This window comes from Theropithecus gelada, chromosome 15 (genome assembly GCF_003255815.1).
Source record: "Theropithecus gelada isolate Dixy chromosome 15, Tgel_1.0, whole genome shotgun sequence".
Taxonomy (NCBI): Eukaryota; Metazoa; Chordata; class Mammalia; order Primates; family Cercopithecidae; genus Theropithecus; species Theropithecus gelada.
The window spans coordinates 98,951,654-98,975,060 of record NC_037683.1 but is presented as its reverse complement, the minus strand read 5'-3'; the positions used below and the strand labels follow the sequence as shown (position 1 = coordinate 98,975,060).

Below are 23,407 nucleotides of genomic sequence, written 5' to 3'. Positions count from 1 at the left end.
TGAAATGAGCTGTGTTGCTTTAAGTCCTGTGTGCTTTCCATTCTGTCACAGTGCCTCTCTTCCTACAGTTATGCTTAAACCAGCGCCCTAGGTTATTTTCCAAAAAACATTTTCAGTAACCTACTGCAGCTCTTAGCAGAACTTCAAAGCACATTTTCTTTTTGGGTGCCCTCTCTCTTCTTCCCCTCTCCTAAATAAATAAAATGATTAGAATTATATAAAAAATGGGGAAACACTCCAGATTTATATAAAGAAGTAAGTGAAAGTTATCTTTTCCTAGTCATTCTCTTAACACTAGGCAGTTTTACCATGTATATTGTGAGACTTGCCTCTGAGCACATCCATATAGATATGCAAGTAGAGTATGCAGTTTTTATCTTTTAATGTATTTTAAACACTACATAGTAACTTTTTCCCATGATAATATTTATTGGTTATCTTTCCAGATCATCATGTCTGAATCTGTCTCAGTCTTTTAAACAGTCAGATAAGATTTCCATTGTGCATTTTTGTTATTTTTGTAGATTGTACCCAAATTTATTTACTTAGTGGTCTCTGTTGATAGTCATTTAATAAGTATTGCTAAATTGTCCTCCATAAAGAATGTACAAATTGATACCACCAAATACCATGAACGATAGTACTGTTTTTCCACACCATTATTACATTGTACTATCATCTTTGTCAGGTGAAAATAATACCTGATTGTTAACTAGCATACCTATAATTATAAATAAGGTTGAGTTTTCCTATGTTTTGGCCAATTATGATCTGTGTCTTTTAAAATAGTCTTTTCTTATATTTTCTGCTTACTTTTGTTCAGGTCATGTAATTGTTATTGTTTTTTAAATAAGAACTCTATAGGCCAGGCGTGGTGGCTCACGCCTGTAATCTCAGCACTTTGGGAGGCCGAGACGGGCAGATCACCTGAGGTCGGAAGTTCGAGACCAGCCTGACCAACATGGAGAAACCCCGTCTCTACTAAAAATGCAAAATTAGCCGGGTGTGGTGGCGCATGCCTGTAATCCTAGCTACTTGGGAGGCTGAGGCAGGAGAATTGCTTGAACCTAGGAGGCAGAGGATGTAGTGAGCCGAGATTGCGCCATTGCACTCCAGCATGGGCAACAAGAGTGAAACCGTATCTCAAAAAAACAAACAAAAAAACAAAAACAACAAAAACAAAAAACCTCTTTATATATTACAAGTATATTTTTTAATTTTTTGTTTATGATGTGTAGTAATTTAAAATTTTATCATATTTGTTAATTTCATAAATTGTTTTTTGGAGTTTTGAGGCTTAGAAAGATTTTTTTCATTCTAAACATTTTTTTGTTTGTTTTTGAGATGGAGTCTTGCACTTTGCCCGGACTAGAGTGCAATGGTGTGATCTCAGCTCACCGCAACCTTTGCCTCCCGGGTTTGAGCGATTCTCTTGCCTCAGCCGCCCAAGTAACTGGGATTACAGGTGCCTGCCGCCACGCCTGGCTAATTTTTTGTATTTTTAGTAAAGACAGAGTTTCACTACATTGGCCAGGCTGGTCTTGAACTCCTGACCTCATGATCCACTTGCCTTGGACTCCCGAAGTGCTGAGATTACAGGCGTGAGCCACCACGCCTGACCCATTCTGAAGTTTTAAAAGTACAGTTCCATGTTTACTATTTCTAGTTTCATTTAAAAATATTTATTAATTTTAAGTTTATATTCTCAATCCACCTAGAACTTAATTTAATGAAGAGTGACTTTAGATTGTTTTTCTTAATGGCTATCCAGTAGTGCCAGTATTTAATGAATAATCAATCTTTTCTCTACTAATAATAAGTTTAATACATTTGGTTCTAATTCTGAACTCTCTTTCTTTCTAGAGATGCATCTGTTCCTGTGTCAGTATCACAATTTAACTTAGTTTAGGTCTGTAAGCTAGTTTGATATGTTGGATTATTTCTCTAGTTACAGCCTTCCCCCCGACCCTACAGTTTCTCAGGGTATACTTCTATATTTATGCTTTCAGATGAAATTGAGAATAATTTCAGTTGCAGAAAACTTTGGCAGTAGTTTTGATTGTGATTGTCTTAGCTTTATTAATTAAGTTAGGGATGATTGGCATTTACAGTGTTAAACATCTCAATTAGTCTTTTATGACTAAATTTCACACTTTAAACATTTTTTTCATATTTTTAGACATGATTTTCTCAAATAATTTTATTTTGCTTACTGGTTATACTGTGAATGTGATTCTTCCATTGTTTTCTAACTGGATACTGTATTTGTTTAGAAAAGTAGAAAATTTGAAATTAGTTAAGAGGATTGTTTTGCTGTTTGAATGGCAAGGGATATATAATAGAACATCCACATGGCTTTGCTCTGATTACTGTGTTTTCATCAAAAACTTCTTAAAAATAAAAACATTTAAAATTAAAAACTACCTCTTGGTTTATTTTTATCATCATCATTCTTGTTTTTAACAGACATTGCCTAAGATACTGAGCCATATTGCCCCAGCATTTTGCATGAGCAGCTGTAGCTTCGTAGTGGAAAAATCTAAAGAATCCACAGCACGTGTTGTAGTTTGGAGGGAAATAGGAGTACAAAGAAGTTATACCATGGAGAGTACTTTATGTGGCTGTGATCAGGGAAAATACAAGGTAAAACATCTTAGGTTTTCTAACCACGAAAGATATTTGAAGACTTTCCTTTCATATATGTCTTGTGATTTTTAAGTATATATTAAATGATGTTTGTTTTATTGAGTTACATGTAATTTGTAATAATGGAATCATATGCAGTCTTAAGAATAGGTTTTAATTTTTTGTTTTGTTGGTTCATTTACTTCTCTGAACTAAATAGCTTGCTTGGATCCTTAAATTCTTGGTTGAGTCTGTTTATATTCATAATTTTTAAGCAAGCATATTAGAGTACACATTTACTCATTAGTAATTTATATTAACCTGTGTAAGTGGTACGTTAAAAATTTTCTATTGTTTAATTTATTGGGTGTAAATATATTTTTATGCATTTAAAATAAACACATCATATTTATTTAAAAAGCAGCAGGTTTGTTATATTTAGGTTTTTGTATGTGTAGCTATTGTTTATGTGTTTGTTTGTTTATATTTTGAAAAATAAAAATAGAGACAGGTCTCACCATATTGCCCAAACCGGTCTCAAACTCCTGGCCTCAAGCACTCCTCCTACCTTGGCCTCTCAAAGTGCCAGGATTACAGGCATGAGATACCACATCTGGCCTTATGTGTGACTTTTAAATACATATCCCATTAGTAAACGTTTTTCTTCATTAAGACTACTCATTCGTGGTACTATAGGCTTTTACTGGAGATAATTAGAATTTAAACTGTACTTTTGAAATTAAATACTAGTAAAATGTTAGGTGATTTTGGATTTATTAATTTTAGAGATTGAAGACTTAATGTGCAATGAGTTGGACTTTAGATAAGCAATGAGCAAAACTGGGCATTTCTATGTCTCGCCTTGGCACAGAAAGATTTTCAGGTGTCATGCTAATTATTCCACTCATTCCATTTTGTTCATTTCTTTTGTTATGGGGAAAGAGGGTACTGAATCTGAGAATGATTTTTATATACCTCAACATAAAGGTGGTTATAACTTCGTGTTTGAAAAGAAACATCTAACTGGTTAGCATTTAAAATGTAAACATATTATGGTTGATGTGAAATATTTTAGGAGAGCTTAAATAATGACTTTTTCAGTCTGTAACAAACTGGAAGAAAATAACATTGATTTTGCAAGGGATGTTTAAGTAAAGTAGAACTTAAATAAGTATAGTTGTAGTAAAGTAGAACTTAAATAAGAAGAGTAGTAGTAAAGTAGAACTTACTGAAATTCCAGTTCTTTCTGTTCAGTGACTCTTCCCTGAATTTTAGGTTGATCACAATGTGATCTTCCAAAGTGTAATATGAGATCTCCCTGAATATTGTAAAAACAGTGACTTCTAGTCAGTGTAGTTTTACCAAGGGCATGGTGGTGGTGAGAGAGAAAATGTAGCTTTAGTACCACTCCAGCTTGCAGCCCCTGCACCTGATCATTGCTTCAGTGGACAACTGTTGTTAAGGGTCTCACTCAGTAAGTGTGTGGGATGGGGAAGAAACTTGAGAATCACTTTTTATAAGAATATAGGTGATTTCTAGGGAAAAACCTTGGGCTATATGATTTATGGAAACACTGTTAATTCTTAAAGAGTTGACTTATGCAGTTGGGCTCAGAAGGTGACTTAAAGCATCACTGTCTCTGAAACAAGCTTCTGGGCAGTGGAGAAAGAAGCTGTCAGGACACCTGACTTGGATACCCCTGAAATCATCCATAGTATACAATAGTAGTGCTTTGTCACTCTTTTTGGATTCTACTGATAGACTTTCATTGAATTTAAAAATGTTTTTTGATTTCTGTTTTGATAAATTTGGTCATTTTAAAAACACAGATTTTTAGAAAGCTAAGATATATTTTGAAATGTAAAATGTGAAATCATTTTTTCAAGTCATTTTTGTTTTTAATGTATAAATATATAAACTTTTACAAACAAAATGGATACCTAATAAATACTCATTTTTCTTTGATATTGTTTAGTAAATAATGTATACATTGATTTAAAACTCTCACTGAGAGAAGTGTCTTACTAAGCCAGGGCTTTCCTTTAATGTCTAAAATGCAAGATTTTGATCATAACATATACTTTTAAAAAAGTTAATAGACTTTATTTTTTAGAGCAATTTTAGGTTCACAGCAAAATTGAGTGGAAAGTACACAGAGCTCCCATACATTCCCAACCTCTCCACACACACTTAACATCTCTTAAACTTGTTAGCTGATAAGTATGTGAGTTTCATAATATTTTAGGTAACAGTCTTTTTCACCCTCAACAATATTTTTATCTTACTGAGTTTTAGGATGTAAGTATTCTTTATTTTTATTGTCTATGAACTAATTCAGAAACACGTATAACCTTTCTAAAAGTTACAAATCAAAAGATCAAATGAATGTTCTAATGAAGTCAGTTAGGTCTTATTTCCTAGAATATTTGGGAGTTGGCCAAACTATTTAAACCAAAAAGTTGAAAAGTTAAAAAATTACTGTAAAGTCATGTGCTTCATGTAGAGTAAGTAACAGTTGTTACAGTTCATTTTCTTCAGTTACTGTGTGCCATAGGAACTCACTTAGTCTGGTCACTGAAAAGCTGTTTTAAAATACTTTCTCTCTAATTGATATCAGCTGTCATCTACAGCTACAACTTTTATAGGTGCAAGAATTTTGCCTTTTTTAGGGATTTATTTATATCTGAAAAAAAATGATGAGTATATTAATTTGCAGGCCATTTTTATGGTTTTATGTAATAACATTTAACTTTTGGTAAACCTTATGTTACTTATTGGGAAACCATTTTTTAAAAAAGATAGGGAGGTTAAGATAAAATACTCTTTTTGCTTTAGTAGGCAAAATTTGAAATGAGCATTCTGAATTGACATGGATCATAGGAATTTATTTTACCACTACTTCATTGGCTTAGATTTGATTCTTTTTTTTTGACAGTTACCTTTATTTGCTTTTTACTGATCAATTTCTCTTATCATACAAAAGCATCTATAAAGTACTGTTCAAGTATACATATTGGAGCCTTGATTTTAATACTATAATATTTCAACATTAGCATACAAAGTAGTGGATTACAAGAAATACTAACAAGCTCTTGTTAAAATATAGTTTCTCACATGAATTCTACAAGTAACATTAATCACAAAGTGTTACTGTATTTTTCCCCCTAGTGTGATGGTGGAAATAGTTTGCATCATAGTGAAAGAGAATAGACGTTTTAGAAATTGTCTTTTAGGACAGTTTCATTTGTGACTTAGAATAATCTTGTATTGTTAAGATGTTAAACGTATTGAGTCCTACTTCCATACAAAGTACCAGCCTTTTAATTTTATTAATATAAATTCCTTTTATATAATTTCATTGAGATGTATCCAGAAGATAGCAAACTTTGTAATTATATGCATAATATTCTTTATTTCAAGGGTTTACAGATTGGTACCCGAGAACTGGAAGAGATGGGAGCAAAATTTTGTGTTGGTCTTTTACGTTTGAAAAGACTGACCTCTCCACTGGAGTATAATCTGCCTTCCAGCCTGCTTGACTTTGAAAATGATTTAATTGAATCAAGCTGCAAAGTAACTAGGTAGGACAAAGTTGTTTATTCTTTTATTATATTGTAGTATGTTATTAGACGTCATTAAAATAGCTTAGCATAGAAAAGGCATGGAAATTTTGACAGGCGAGAACATGTTTAGAATTAATATAATTAAGTTAATACATCTAATATTCATTCCAAATTATTATACTGCTGATTCTTTTAATGTTGATATTTGGATGAGATTTTAATAAAAATATATTTCAAATATTTTTAGTGGTTGTGCTGGTTTACTTTTAACCCCAAAATGAACAATGTGAGAAATATTGTACTTAGCTAATATCTCAGTTAAGAGGGCTTAGACAGCTGAGTGCAGTGGCTCATGCCTGTAATCTCAGCACTACTTGGGAGGCTGAGTCAGGAGAATCACTTGAACCTGGGAGGTGGAGGTTGCAGTGAGCTGAGATTTCACCACTGCACTCTAGCCTGGGCAATAGAGGGAGACTCTATCTCAAAAAAAAAAAAAAAAAAAAAAAAAAAAAGGAGAAAGAGGGCTTAGAGTCAGGAATATTTCAGAAGATTTTGTTGATGTCTACACACATCAGATGGCTGTCCAGTATCCTTCTAGTTATATATAGTAGAAACAGCTAATTTAGCATTCCTTTGAAAATTTAACAGCGTCTGCCAAATATACTTCTAAATAGGTAGTCTTTTTCTCCTAAAATTTAGTATATACAAATTTGATAAGTTATAGGCTCAGATAATTTCATATCATAATTCTTAATCATAATGCCAGAGATTAGCATTTTATAGTTTTGTGTATATGGGTAAGAATAGTCTCATTTTATAGAACCTTCATGATTTTTGTTGTTAGGTATTAACTTGTCATCAAATTTGTTAATTTATTGCTCTGCACTGTTACATCAGTATAGTAGTTTTAGGTGTGACAAACATTACTTGGAACTCAATTCTTCATAAATGTGATAATTTAGACAAATAATCACCTGCATTCTCTACCCTTCAAAGTACCTCCTAAACAAGAATAGAAATGAATATAATGATTGTCAGTTCTCACTGATACTTAAGCCTCCTTTCAAGTTTTAATTCATGTATTCTTAACATAGTCAACAGACATGTTACCGGTGCTTTAGATATATTTATACTTACTAATACTTCACAACTATGGTTATGATTAGACCCTCCACTGGTCTTATTGTTTTAAGGGGAGTATATATATTTTGAAAAGCACATATTTTAAAGAAATCACATATACTACTATATCACAAATGTTTTAACATTTTGATAATTGTATTTCCATATAATTGATTTCCTTTGTAATCATATTTATTTTGTTTTATATATTTAAAAGTATTATGAGAAGGAGTTTATAGGCCTCATCAGACTCTTTTTTTAAATTTCTTATTATTATACTTGAAGTTCTATGGTACATGTGCACAACGTGCAGGTTTGTTACATATGTATACATGTATAATGTTGGTGTGCTGCACCTGTTAATTCGTCATTTACATTAGGTATATCTACTAATGCTATCCCTCCCCACTCCCCTGACCCCACGACAGGCCCCGGTGTGTGACATTCCCCACCCTGTGTCCAAGTGTTCTCAAGTTCAAATCCTACCTATGAGTGAGAACATGTGGTATTTGGTTTTCTTTCCTTGTGATAGTTTGCTTAGAATGATGGTTTCCAGCTTCATCCATGTCCCTACGAAGGTCATGAACTCATCCTTTTTTATGGCTGCATAGTATTCCATGGTGTATATGTGCTACATTTTCTTTATCCAGTCTATCACTGATGGACATTTGGGTTGGTTCCAAGTCTTTGCTATTGTGAACAGTGCTGCAATAACCGTACGTGTGCATGTGTCTTTATAGCAGCATGATTTATAGTCCTTTGGGTATATGCCCAGTAATGGGATGGCTGGGTCAAATGGTATTTCTAGTTCTAGATCCTTGAGGAATTGCCACACTGTCTTCCACAATGGTTGAACTAGTTTACAGTCCCACCAACAGTGTAAAAGCATTCCCATTTCTCCACATCCTCTCCAGCACCTGTTGTTTCCTGACTTTTTAATGATCGCCATTCTAACTGGTGTGAGATGGTATCTCATTGTGGTTTTGATTTGCGTTTCTCTGATGGCTAGTGATGATGAGCATTTTTTCATGTGTCTGTTGGCTGCATAAATGTCTTCTTTTGAGAAGTGTCTGTTCATATCCTTTGGCCACTTTTTGATGGGGTTGTTTGATTTTTTTCTTGTAAATTTGTTTATGTTCTTTGTAGATTCTAGATATTAGCCCTTTGTCAGATGGATAGATTGTAAAAATTTTCTCCCATTCTGTGGGTTGCCTGTTCACTCTGATGGTAGTTTCTTTTGCTGTGCAGGAGCTCTTTAGTTTAATTAGATCTCATTTGTCAATTTTGGCTTTTGTTGCCATTGCTTTTGGTGTTTTAGTCATGAAGTCCTTGCCCATGCCTATGTCCTGAATGGTATTGCCTAGGTTTTCTTCTAGGGTTTTTATGGTTTTAGGTCTAACATTTAAGTCTTTAATCCATCTTGAATTCATTTTTGTACAAGGTGTAAGGAAGGGATCCAGTTTCAGCTTTCTGCATATGGCTAGCCAGCTTTCCCAACACCATTTATTAAATAGGGAATCCTTTCCTCATTTCATGTTTTTGTCAGGTTTGTCAAAGATCAGATGGTTGTAGATGTGTGGTGTTATTTCCGAGGGCTCTATTCTGTTCCATTGGTCTATATCTCTGTTTTGGTACCAGTACTGTGCTGTTTTGGTTACTGTAGCCTTGCAGTATAGTTTCAAGTCAGGTAGTGTGATGCCTCCAGCTTTGTTCTTTTGGCTTAGGATTGTCTTGGCAGTGCGGGCTCTTTTTTGGTTCCATAAGAACTTTAGTTTTTTCCAATTCTGTGAAGAAAGTCATTGGTAGCTTGATGGGGATGGCATTGAATCTATAAATTACCTTGGGCAGTATGGCCATTTTCACAGTATTGATTCTTCCTATCCATGAGCATGGAATGTTCTTCCATTTGTTTGTATCCTCTTTTATTTCATTGAGCAGTGGTTTGTAGTTCTCTTTGAAGAGGTCCTTCACATCCCTTGTAAGTTGTATTCCTAAGTATTTTATTCTCTTTGAAGCAATTGTGAATGGAAGTTCACTCATGATTTGGCTCTCTGTTTGTCTGTAATTGGTGAATAGGAATGTTTGTGATTTTTGCATGTTGATTTTGTATCCTGAGACTTTGCTAAAGTAGCTTATCAGCTTAAGGAGATTTGGGGCTGAGACAATGGGGTTTTCTAAATATACAATCATATCATCTGCAAACAGGGACAATTTGACTTCCTTTTTCTGTAATTGAATATCCTGTATTTCTTTCTCTTGCCTGATTGCCCTGGCCAGAACTTCCAACACTATGTTGAATAGGAGTGATGAGAGAGGGCACCCCTGTCTTGTGCCAGTTTTCAAAGGGGATGCTTCCAGTTTTTGCCCATTCAGTATGATATTAGCTGTGAGTTTGTCATAAGTAGCTCTTATGATTTTGAGATATGTCCCACCAATACCGAATTTATTGAGAGTTTTTAGCATGAAGGCTGTTGAATTTTGTGAAAGGCCTTTTCTGCATCTTTTGGGATAATCATGTGGTTTTTGTCTTTGGTTCTGTTTACATGATGGATTATGTTTATTGATTTGCCTATGTTGAACCAGCCTTGCATCCTGGGGATGAAGCCATCTTGATCGTGGTGGAAAAGCTTTTTGATGTGCTGCTGGATTCGGTTTGCCAGTATTTTATTGAGGATTTTTGCATCGATGTTCTTCAGGTATATATTTTTTTGTTGTGTCTCTGCCAGGCTTTGGTATCAGGATGATGTTGGCCTCATAAAATGAGTTAGGGAGGATTCCCTCTTTTTCTATTGATTGGAATAGTTTCAGAAGGAATGGTACCAGCTCCTGTTTGTACCTCTGGTAGAATTAGGCTGTGAATCTGCTGGTCCTGGACTTTTTTTGGTTGGTAGGCTATTAATCATTGCCTCAATTTCAGAGCCTGTTATTGGTCTATTCAGGGATTCAACTTCTTCCTGGTTTAATCTTGGGAGGATATATGTGTCCAATAATTTATCCATTTCTTCTAGATTTTCTAGTTTATTTACGTAGAGGTGTTTATAGTGTTCTCTGATGGTAGTTTGTGTTTCTGTGGGATCGGTGGTGATATCCCCTTTATCATTTTTTTATTGCGTCTATTTGATTCTTCTCTCTTTTCTTCTTTATTAGTCTTGCTAGCAGTCTATCAATTTTGTTGATCTTTTCAAAAAACCAGGTCCTGGATTCATTGTTTTTTTTGAAGGGTTTTTTGTGTCTCTCTCTCCTTCAGTTCTGCTCTAATCTTAGTTATTTTTTGCTTTCTGCTGGCTTTTGAATGTGTTTGCTCTTACTTCTCTAGTTCTTTTAATTGTGTTGTTAGGGTGTCAATTTTAGATCTTTCCTGCTTTCTCTTGTGGGCATTTAGTGCTATAAATTTCCCTCTACACACTGCTTTAAATGTGTCCCAGAGATTCTGGTATGTTGTGTCTTTGTTCTCATTGGTTTCAAAGAACATCTTTATTTCTGCCTTCATTTTGTTATGTACCCAGTAGTCATTCAGGAGCAGTTTGTTCAGTTTCCATGTAGTTGAGAAGTTTTGAGTGAGTTTCTTAGTCTTGAGTTCTAGTTTGATTGCACTGTGGTCTGAGAGATAGTTTGTTTTAATTTCTGTTCTTGTAACATTTGCTGAGGAGTGCTTTACTTCCAACTATGTGGTCAATTTTGGAGTAAGTGCGATGTGGTGCTGAGAAGAATGTATATTCTGTTGATTTGGGGTGGAGAGTTCTGTAGATGTCTCTTAAGTCTGCTTGGTGCAGAGCTGAGTTCAATTCCTGGATATCCTTGCTAACTTTCTGTCTCGTTGATCTGTCTAATGTTGACAATGGGGTGTTGAAGTCTACCATTATTATTGTGTGGGAGTCTAAGTCTCTTTGTAGGTCTCTAAGGACTTGCCTTATGAATCTGGGTGCTCCTGTATTGACTGCATACATATTTAAGATAGTTCTTCTTGTTGAATTGACCCCTTTACCATTATGTAATGGCCTTCTTTGTCTCTTCTGATCTTTGTTGGTTTAAAGTCTGTTTTATCAGGGACTAGGATTGCAACCCCTGCCTTTTTTTTTTTTTTTTTTTTTGCTTTCCATTTGCTTGGTAGATCTTCCTCCATCCCTTTATTTTGAGCCTTTGTGTGTCTCTGCACATGAGATGGGTCTCCTGAATACAGCACACTGATGGGTCTTGACTCTTTATCCAATTTGCCAGTCTGTGTCTTTTAATTGGAGCATTTAGCCCATTTACATTTAAGGTTAATACTGTTATGTGTGAATTTGATCTGTCATTATGATGTTAGCTGGTTATTTTGCTTGTTAGTTGATGCAGTTTCTTCCTAGCATCGGTGGTCTTTACAATTTGGGATGTTTTTGCAGTGGCTGGCACCCAGTAGTTCCTTTTCATGTTTAGTGCTTTCTTCAGGAGCTCTTGTAAGGCAGGCCTGGTGGTGACAAAATCTCTCAGCATTTGTTTGTCTATAAAGGATTTTATTTTTCCTTCACTTATGAAGCTTAATTTGGCTGGATATGAAATTCTGGGTTGAAAATTCTTTTAAGAATGTTGAATATTGGTCCCCAGTCTCTTCTGGCTTGTAAAGTTTCTGCCAAGAGATCCACTGTTAGTCTGATGGGCTTCCCTTTGTGGGTAACCCAACCTTTCTCTCTGGCTGCCATTAACACTTTTTCCTTCATTTCAACTTTAGTGAATCTGACAGTTACGTGTATTGGAGTTGCTCTTCTCAAGGAGTATCTTTGTGGTGTTCTCTGTATTTCCTGAGTTTGAATGTTGGCCTGCCTTGCTAGTTTGGGGAAGTTCTCCTGGAAAATATCCTGAAGAGTGTTTTCCAACTTGGTTCCATTCTCCCTGTCACTTTCAGGTATACCAATGAGATGTAGATTTGGTCTTTTCACATAGTCCCATATTTCTTGGAGACTTTGTTCATTTCTTTTTACTCTTTTTTCTCTAAGCCTCTCTTCTTGCTTCGTTTCATTCATTTGACCTTTGGTCACTGATACCGTTTCTTCCACTTGATCAAATCGGCTACTGAAGCTTCTGCATATGTCACGTAGTTCTCGTGCCATGGTTTTCAGCTCCATCACGTCATTTAAGGACTTCTCTAAAGTGGTTATTCTAGTTAGCCATTCATCTAATCATTTTTCAAGGTTTTTAGCTTCTTTGCAATGGGTTCGAACATCCTCCTTTAGCTTGGAGAAGTTTGTTATTACCGATTGTCTGAAGGCTTCTTCTCTCAACTCATCAAAGTCATTCTCCATCCAGCTTTGTTCCATTGCTAATGAGGAGCTGCCTTCCTTTGGAGGAGAAGAAGCGCTCTGATTTTTAGAATTTTCAGCTTTTCTGCTCTGGTTTCTCCCCATCTTTGTGGTTTTATTTACCTTTGGTCTTTGATGATGGTGACGTACCGATGGGTTTTTGGTGTGGATGGCCTGTCGGTTCTCAGATCTCAAACTCGGTGCTGGGAGAACCACTACTCTCTTCAAAGCTGTCAGACAGGGACACTTAAGTCTGCAGAAGTTTCTGCTGCCTTTTGTTCAGCTATGCCCTGCCCCCAGAAGTGAAGTCTACAGAGGCAGGCAGGCCTCCTTGAGCTGTGGTGGGCTCCACCCAGTTTGAGCTTCCCAGCTGCTTTGTTTACCTACTCAAGCCTCAGCAATGGTGGGCACCCCTCCCCTAGCCTCGCTGCTGCCTCAGAATTTGATCTCAGACTGATGTGCTAGCAGTGAGTGAGGCTCCATGGGCGAGGCCTCATCATACTCTTTAAGGGAACTGTGGCATAAAAACGGTTAAGAGCTCCTCCTCCTTATCATTGCATATATAAAAAAATACAAACCAAGCCAGGCACAGTGGCTCACACCTGTAATCCCAGCACTTTGCAAGGCCAAGGTGGGCGGGTCACTTGAGGTCAGGTCAGGAGTTCCAGACCAGCTTGGCCAACATGGCAAAACCTCATCTCTACTAAAAATACAAAAATTAGCCAAGCATGGTGGTGTGTGCCTGTAGTCCTAGCTACTCAGGAGGCTGAGGCAGGAGAATCGCTTGAACCCAGGAGGCAGAGGTTGTAGTGAGCTGAGATCCTGCCACTGCACTCCAGTCTGGGTGACAGAGTGAAACCGTGCCTCAAAAAATAAAATAAAATAAAATAACGACAACAACAACTAATAATGGCCAATTACAAATTCAGTTTTCTTTTGAGATTTTACTGTAGCTCTTTCTCCTGTTTATTGATGTAGGAAACTAGTCACTTTTTCCTCCATGCTATCATTCCTCTTTGTCTATCTCAGATGAATTTTTTACATACTTCTGACTTTTCCTTGACTTCTGTATCCGGACACTTTTGAGGATTAAAGGTTCTCAATCTGCGTTTGTCTGTGTTGCATGATTATATTCAGATTATGCATCTTTGGCGAGACTGTCACGGATACTGTGCGCTTCTCATTGCATCTTATCATAGAACGCAGTTTTAATTTATTCCATTACTCAAGATGTTCCCTTTGATCATTTAATTAAGATGGTATCTGCCAAACTTCTCCATTATGAAGTTAGTTTTTTCCTCTTTTATAATTAATAAATATTTTTATGGGCACGTACTTTGAAACTGTTAGTATTCCATTTTATCATCCTACTTTTAGTTTATTCATCTTATATTTGTATGTATTGAGTTTATGATTTATAATTTTAATTCAGTGAGTTTTAATCTATTGCTGTCATTGTTTATTTTGATGCTCAAAATTTTCCTGATTTGGCCCCTTCAAACTTCTGTATGTTTTTTATATGTCCCCATCAGTCTTTGAGGATTTCCTTGCTTTTTGGCAGAACAGGATTTCCCAGGCCGTCATTGCATGTTATTTATCTCAGTGTTGGAATCAGTCATTTCTTCAATGCTCCCTGATTCCTTTTGGTGGAAAACAGTATTTATATGTAAGCCTCGGTGCTAGTTGTTACTTATTGCTTTTGTGATGTTGCTGCTCTGAAGTCCTCTCAGTGGACAGAGCTATAGAATATATTTAAGTATTTACATACATGAATTTATATGTATGTGCACACATGCATATACATGCGTGCTCAAATAAAGACAGACATAACCTGAAAATTCTGAGTTCACAGTGATATGTTCAATTCTGATTCTACACCTAAAGGTTAAGTCTAGTTTTAAAATTTTAAATGTCTAATTCCCTTCCTTAACAGTGAGAAACCTGGCTGTCATTATCTTGAATATTTTTTACTTATTTGATCAACCTGCCTCTGTGTAACTAATCTTCTATCTCACTGCTCTCTCTCGGATGCCTTTCTCACCCTGCTTAGGCTCCAACAATCCAAAGGGAGGGAGCTTTTTAAAAATTATTTTTGTAATCTCAGTATCTGTCATGTAGTAGCTATTCATTGACCAATTATGTTCTATTAATGAGTCGTTATGTTTAGATGTTTATTGCAAACCTATTATGGGCAGTGTTGAGCTAGAATCTCTGCAAAAGTAGGAGAAATGGGAAATGAGAGCTTATGTCCTGAGGGGGGCCAATAGTATAATGCAGAAAGCACAGTTTACGTTTGTGAAGTGGCATGATGGTGTTATAAAAGAGTACAGAAATAACAGTTAAAAATTACATAGACATTTGGAGAAAAAGAGTGACTGAGTGAAGTCTGGGTTTATCTGGGAGAGTTTTTCCCAAGTCATTACGTTTTAGAGTAGGGCTTGAAAGATAATAGTAGATGAGGTTTGGTTAAAAAAATAGCAGCTGAACATGAAGGAAACAAAGTTAGCCATGGAAAATACAGTAGCCCCCTTATCCTTGGTTTCACTTTCCATGGTTTCATTTACCTGTGGTCAAACGCAGTCCAAAAACATTAAATGGAAAATTCCAGAAATAAACAATTCATAAATTTTAAATTGCATGTTGTTCTCAGTAACGTGGTGACGTCTCCTGCCATCCCACTCCATTCCACCTGGGACATGAGTCATTGTTTTTGTCCAGCGTAGCCACACTATAGACACACACTACCCACCCCCTGCACCCCTTAGTCACTTAGTAGCTGTCTCGGTTATCAGATGGAAAAAAACAGATATATGGGGTTGGTACCGTCCACAGTTTCAGTCATGAACAGAGGGGTCTTGATCTTGTCCTCTGCAGGTAATAGGGGACTACTCTAGACTAGGTAAGGTGGAAAGACTTATCTGGAGCATAGAAAAGTTAAGACTGAAGAAAACATCAGAGGAGCAAGTGTTCAGTTCTTTGCTAATGAGTATAGATTTTATAGAAGAGGAAATAGTAATTGTGTGTATCTTTAAGTAGGGAATGATAAATGATCCATCCTATATGAAAAATGTATTAATTCAAAACATTTAGAAGCTTATAGTAGCCTAGTGCTTCTGTGACGTAAGCACCAGCTAATGTGGTACTCTGAGGAGAGTGGCGGCTGCAGAGCGATCTGGAGTTGTTTTTTGAGGTGGATACTTCCGGTGTGATATGACACATTACTAGCATACTGCTATTCAGTTTACGCTGCTTCTTAAATGTAAATTTGTTGTTGTTATTGTTTTGTTTTTCATGTAATACAGATAGAGTAAATAAGGGGGATGAGGGAGGTTCTGACTATGGGATGAGGGTGAAACTAGCCAGCTTTATAATTTCAGATCAGATCTTTGGTATATACTTGTTGCTTTTAAGCCTGCTTTCCCCCACCCAATACAGGTTGGCAAAGCTTTTTTCCTTAGTTACTGCTATTTATTATTTTAATATCTTATTTTATAGTAATTGCTTATTCATTCAGCTATTCTTTTTCTTGCTCTTGGAAACTTTTCAGGAATAAGTGCAAATTCTTGTCATTATTTACATTATTGGTAATGTGATGTGGGGGATGTTGTACATATTTCTTATCCTTACCTCCTTCTCTTAGCTGTTGATATTCATCCTTTAGTCGTACTCTGCATCAGTGATCACTAATAAAAGTTACTTTGGTAACAACAGCCATAGTTAATTAACACAGGTCACTTGGGTTTATTTGTTGAGCGGGAAACAGGGGTGGTGTGTTCATAAACTTTCCTTTGAGCATTTTTTCCTTCATCTTCTTTTGCTTTTTCTCCTCTTCCACATCTCAACTTACCTGCTTTCTGTGGGTGATATTCATTCCTGTGACTTCCCATTCTACCTGTATGTTGACAACTCCAAAATAGTTACAATCTCCCAGACCTGTGGATCCATCTTCCAACTTGCTTATGTACACCTGGACACAAAACTAACTGGTCTAGAACTCAGCTTGTGACTGCTGCTCCCAGAACAAACCTGTTCATTCTTAGCCATCCCTGTCCGCCCAGATGCTCATGTCTTATTCTTGGCATTTTCCTCTTTCTCTCTTACCCTTAACCCAATCCATCACCCAGAACTTTTCGACTTCTCTTCTAAGATATTTCTCAGAGCATTCATTTCTCTCCATCTCCTTTACCATTACAGTAGTCCAGGCTGCCATTACCCTTTGCCTGGACGACTCCAGTAACCTTCTGACTGGTCTTGCCCCATGTACTTTACTTCTGGTATCCTCCACCTTCTTTGCATGCACTGGTCACTCTCATGCTTAGAAACCATTATCAGTGTCCCAGGTGTGTAATGGAATATATCCATTGTCAGAGTCTCTGAGGTCCAACATAAGCTACCTACACCTTCCTCTTCTCTTTCAGCTTGTCCTACTCTCACTTTGTATCCTTATCATTCTAACTGCACTGACCAGCCTTGAATTTTCAGAACAGTGCTTCTAAACCAGCTATGGCAAAGGACCAGTTTCTGTTTTGCAACTTTTTCTGTACTGATACTTGAGTAAAAATACGATGAGAATGAAATACTATGAAAATGGAAGAGAGGACCCCAAAGAATACAAATATGAGCTCTAATTTCTTATTATTAGATTCACCATACCTATAATTTCTGTGTCAAATTGTTATAAGGGTTTCTGAACACTTCATTTCAGTTTCTGTACTTTTGTCACCATGGACCAGTAACAAAGAGTTTGTGGACCACACTGGTCAGTGGACCACACCTTGAGTAGCCTTATTTTAGAACAGATCAATCCTTTGTCACTTTAGGGTCTTTGCATTTTTGGTTTTCTCTACCAAAATGTCTGTGTCTCCACTTCTTTAAGATTGTATTATTATCCTCAATCTGGTTCAGTTTCAGTACATTGTGTTTAGGAGTAGACTTATTTTTAATATATCTTGCTTGACACTTAATAAGTACTTTTAATTTGAGGACTCTTGACTTCAGTTTTGAAGTTCTCAACCACTTTCTCTTTGAAAATTGCTTCTTTATCATTCCCTTTATTCTGTTCTTTTAGAATTCCTGTACTGAAATTTCTCAGTCTGTTCTCCATGCATATCTCTTAACCACTTTTTCATGTTTCCTTTTCCTGCTACAGTCTAGGTAAATTCTTCAGTAGCATTTTATAATTCACCAACTAGTTCCAGAATTTATCTCCTGGGAGATTTTTATTTTAATGACTATGTATTTCACATCTAATTTGCTCTGTTTTGTTTCTGCGTTTATTTCACATTTTCTTTCTTCTTTTTTTTTGAGACAGGGTCTCATCCTGTCACCCAGACTGGAATACAGTGGCACAATCTCGACTCACTGCAACCTCCACCTCCCAGGCTCAAACGATTCTTCTGCTTCAGCCTCCTGAGTAGCTGGAATTACAGGCAGGTGCCACCGCCTGACTAACTTTTGTATTTTTAGTAGAGACGGGGCTTCACCATGTAGGCCAGGCTGGTCTTGAACTCCTGACTTCAAATGATTCACCTGCCTCAGCCTCCCAGAGTGCTGGGATTACAGGCCTGAGCCAGCACCCCAGCCCTTGCATTTTCTTGTTTATCTTATGACCGTTATTCTTTCCTTCTTTGAAGACCCGAAGCACTTTCAAAGTCATTTGTAGATTGTGCTGTTTATTTTTATTGTGTTGGTAAATTCATCCACTATTTCTCATGATCCTATAGTTTGCAGGCTCACTTTGAGTAAGAGTCCCCCACTCCCAGGCCTTTCAAGCCTCTCCCCGTAACCTTTTAATGATTTTGTGATTCCTTCTACCTGGCCCGCTCAGGGCTCCGGCACAAGTTTATGGTAGCATGATACTGACATTTCAGACTTCCCATCCTTTAGTGATTGGGGATTTTCCAGGACAAGTCACTGAGTTCATGAAAGTTCTGGCTGTGATTCCCTCTGTCTGTCTTTCTGACTTTATAATTGCAATGCTATAAAGGCTTTAGCTTTAGGCAGAAGTCTCAGCCTTATTTTCTCAGCCTCCTTTCTAAAGTGGGAAGCCTAACTCCAGCTGCTGCATTCACAAGTCTGAATTTAGCTCCCTGCCTGTAGGGCACTTTCTCAGCCTCTCTGTTGCCTTGAAGGAGCTACTGCTGCCTGCTTTTGGACCTGGTGGCACACCCATGACCTGACTTCGTGATTCTGTTCTTTTTCCGGTCCAAGGAGATGTATATCTTATTTCTATATGCATATGTGTCACTTTTGTCATCCTAATTTGTATTTTACCTAATCATTGCTCTGTCTTTGGGACAGGGATAACAGGAGCCTAAAAGTATGTACTTTTCTATACCAGTTTTTTTTTTCTTTTTTTTTTTTTTGAGACAGGGTCTTGCTCTGTTGCCCATGCTGGAATGCAGTGGCATGATCATAGTTCACTGCAGCCTCAACCTCCTGGGCTCAAGCAGTCCTCCCATCTCAGCCTCCTGAGTAGCTGGGACTATAGACACATGCTAATTTTTTTTTTTTCTTTTTTTTTTTTTTTGGTGGAGAGGGAGCCTCCCTATGTTGCCCAGGCTGGTTTTGAACTCCTGGGCTCAAGCAGTCTTCCCACCTCGGCCTCCCAGAGTGCTGGGATTACAGGCATGAGCCACTGTGCCTGGCTTCAATACCAACTTTTAAGAGAAGCCTTTTGCTCACACTTTGCCTGGCTAACTCCTAGTTAACCCCAGAGACTGTATCTGTGCTCTTTAGTACTGCATAATGTGCCATTCATGGTACCTTGCAGTGTGTGCCAGTCACACAGTGAGTTATTCGAATAAGAGGTAGGTAGCTATGTAAGATTTAAAAATTCAATGGAATTAGATTTCTGGGAATAGCACTGTCTTATATGCCCTAATTAATCATGTAAGCACATTAGACTTTATCCTTTAGTCATTTGGGAGTTTTAAAGCCACTGACAAAGTATGCCATTTTACCTGAAAGAAGTGTATGGGCATTTTTTTGAAACTGGCAAGGTGGAGGCAAGAAAATTGTTAAGGAAAGTGTTTGGAATCATTTATATTTGAGAGGAGGATGAGTGCTTCAATAAGAATAGTGAGGATAAGGGACAATGATTGCTTGAGGAGGTAGTATTAGGTAGCATTGGGGGGTCATAATGAGGAATATGGAATCAGAGTAGGGGAAGCCACATTTCCAAGTGTAAGTGAAAAGGGTAAATGACAGTATTAGAGATGGAACTAGGAGACTACTTAACTTTTACTAAGATCACCCCCCTGTCCTTTTCTCTTTATTGTCTGTGCTCTTCTGGATCCCTTCTTTGTCCTTATAATTTTTAATCTATTTCGTGGTCCTAATGTGAAACTGAGGTATCAAGTTAATGAATACAAGTTCCCCCAACTTTTTTTTAGTTGAGTTCACCCTTTTATAATCTTTCAAATCCATCTTTCCCTGCCAGAATTTTGCTTTATTCAACCTGTATGCAGTGTGGATCGTGTTATTCCACAAATTAGCCCTCAATTCAGTTTTATCCTTCTTGGTTTTAACTATTTCCCGAGATACTGTATCTGTTATAAATTAATTTATTTTCATTTATAGGCAATGTATATCAAATACGCTTGATCACTGCAGCAATAAGAATAAATGTTTACATTAAATGTCTTTTTCAACATAAGTAGTAACTCATTGACAGATGTTATCCTAGTCCGCTCAGACTGCTATAATGAAGTACAATAGGCTGGATGGCTTATAAATGACAGAAATTCATGTCTCACAGTTCTGGAGGTTGTGAAGTCCAAGAGCAAGGCAACAGCAGATTTGGTGTTTGGTGAGGGCCTGCTTCCTCATAGGTGGCCTTCTTCTCACTGTAACCTCACGTGACATAAACATTCAGTTCATTACCTTTCATCCCTGTTCTTACCCCAAAATTCATGTCCTTCTCACAAGCAAAATACGTCATTTCCATCTCAATAGCCCCAAAGCGTTCGCTTATTCCAACATTAACTCAAAAGTTTAAAGTCCAAAGACTCATGTGAGTACAGTCATGAATCATTTAACAATAGGAATACATTCTGAGAAATGTGTTGTTAGGTGATTTCACCATCGTATGACTATCATATAGTGTATTTGCAGTAACCTAGATGGTATAGCCCATCATACACCTCTTCTATATGGTCTAGCCTATTGCTCCTAGGCTACAAGCCTGTACAGCATGGGACCGTATGGAATACTATATATAATTGTAACACAATTGGAAGTATTTCTGAATTTGAACATATTTGAATATAGAAAAAGCACAGTAAAAATATGGTATTATAATTGGGACCACTGTCATGTACGCATGACATCGTTGACTGAAACATCATTGGAGCATATAACTGTGTCATCTAAATCAGATATGGGTGAGATTCAAGATACAATTTGTCCTGAGGCAAATTTTCCTTTAGCTGTGAGCCTGTGGAATCAACCAAGTTAGGTGCTTCTAAAATACAATGGGAGGACAAGAACAGGACAGACATTTTTATTCCAAAAAGAAAAAGGAGTGACAATTCTTGAGCATGTCCAAAACCTGAAGGCTTGAAAATGATCTTTAGCTGCATTCTCTGCTCTTCAGGCCCACTGGGGCTGCTGTTCCACCTTCTGGACACGCTCGAGTGGGGGCTCCATCCCTACAGTTTTGCTGGCCAGTGGTTGGATCCCTAAGCCTCCAGGCAGTCCTGTCCCCACGGCTTTGCTGGGCCTTGCCCTGGTAGCAGCTCTTTGCAGTGGCCTTGCCCTCGTGGTTCCTTGCCTGGGTTGTGTGCCTATGGCTCCATCCTTCGATAACTTTCGATATCTAGGTGGAGGTAGCCATGCTCTCCAGGCTGGTGAATTCTGGGGCTCAGCAGAGACAGCACACATGGATGCTGCCAAATGCCTGCACCCTCTGCAGTGGTGACCACTGCATGTGTACCACACCTGGACCTTCCAGAGCCTCACCTTGTGCTGCTGAGGAGCAGGGTGCCAGATTGCAGGGAATGGAGTCTGCGAGCCTACAGGCACAGGCGGCTCCTCTTTTGAAACCACTCTGATGATCTCTGAATTGCCTGTTGGGGAGGGTGGTCATTCTTTTCTTGTCTTGGACAGTAGCTCCTGGCACGGTTTATTTGGCTGACTTTATGCCTTATCAGTTGGTCCTTTGGCTACACCCTTGGTATTCTTTCCCAAACTCTTTCTCTCGTTTGTTACAATATAAACAGGGTGAGAGTTTTCCAAATTTTTAAGTTCTGCTTCCTCTCTCATGAACGATTCCATCTTTAATTTCTCTAGTCTTGCATTTTACTATAAGCAATCAAGAGAAGCCAAGCCATACCTTCAACAGTTTGCTTAGAAATTTCCTTGGCCAAATATCCTCATTTTCATCTGAGACTTCACCAGAATGGCCTTTACTGTCATATTTCTACCAACATTCTATCAGGATTATTAAGTATTCTTTAAGAAGTCTGAAGCTTTCTCTGTAGCTTTCCTGTTTTCTTTCTGAGCCTCATCAGAATCACTCTTTATGGGCATTCACAGCCATGTATCCCTTTTGTAGCATGCACCTCCATACTCTTACAGTTTGTACTCACTACCCACTTCCAAAGCTGCTTCCACATTTTTACATGTTTGTTACAATAGCACCCCCAATTCTTTTCTGCCTTGGTTTCAATTTCTGCCTTGGTTTGTTTGAGCTCCTGTGACAAAATACCATATACTGGGTACCTTATGAAGAACGGAAATCTATTTCTCACAGTTCTGGAGACAGAGAATTTCAGGATCAGGGCATCAGCAGATTCAGTGTCTGGGGAGGGCCTGCTTCTTTGATGGACAGTGGTCATCTCACTGTAACCTCATATGGCAGAAGGGGTGAGGGATCTTTATGGGGTCTCTTTCATAAGGGCACTAATCCCATTCAAGAGGGCTCTGCTGTCGTGACCTAATCACCCCCCAAAGGCCCACCTCCTAACACCATCACCTTGGGAATTAGGGTTTCAACATATGAATTGGGGTGGGAAGGGGGATATAAATATTCGCCCAATTTCAGATATTATGTAATTATTCTTTACAACACTGAACCATCAGGTTTTTGGCATGTAACATTTAAGTTTGTTTAAATAAACTAAGAAAAAGGTAACAGACTTATTCAAAGTGAATCTGTGATAATTATGAAAAATAAGTCACCAGTCATTCCATTTAGTTTCTACACCATTGCTTTATTTGGTGAAAGATAAGTTTAGTCTTTTAAATAACAATGGAGATTTAAAAATTAGGTGTAAATTAAACAGAGCTTAAAACTACTAATCTGTAAAATTATTTTAATTGGAAAAGCTTGAAACTTCTGAGTGTGTGAGTTAATATTACAAAGTTGACAGAATCTTAACCCTGCTAGTGTTACTATGTATGTAAGCTATCTTTTTATTATTTGTTTTTAGCCTTTTGTGTCTTTAAATTTAAATATGTCTTATAAGCAGAATATAGTTATTCTTTATCAATCGGAGCATTTCGTTCACTTACATTTATTGTAATTATTGACATATTTAGGTTTAAATCTACCAGATTATTATTTGCTTTCTATTTGTTCCATCTGTCCTATTTTTTTTCTTTCTTTTAGATTGGTTGATTTTAGATTTATATCGGTTTTATTTTCTTAACTGATTTTAATGGACACTTGGCGTTACTTCATGCAGTCTCACTTTATCAAACTCTTAACATAAAATTGTAGTTTTGGGAGGCCGAGGCGGGTGGATCAGGAGGTCAGGAGTTCAAGAGCAGCCTGGCCAAGATGGTGAAACCCCGTCTCTACTAAAAATATGAAAATTA

At 37.3% G+C, this 23,407-nt stretch overlaps 1 protein-coding gene across 1 annotated transcript in view; it reads left to right on the top strand.

Moving 5' to 3' along the window:
• AGTPBP1 (ATP/GTP binding protein 1) overlaps window positions 1-23,407 on the top strand; it is a 199,417-nt gene that overhangs the window by 162,185 nt on the left and 13,825 nt on the right. The window contains 2 exon segments of the mRNA XM_025360322.1: window positions 2,467-2,643; window positions 6,046-6,206. Coding sequence (XP_025216107.1) covers window positions 2,467-2,643; window positions 6,046-6,206 — 338 coding nt within the window.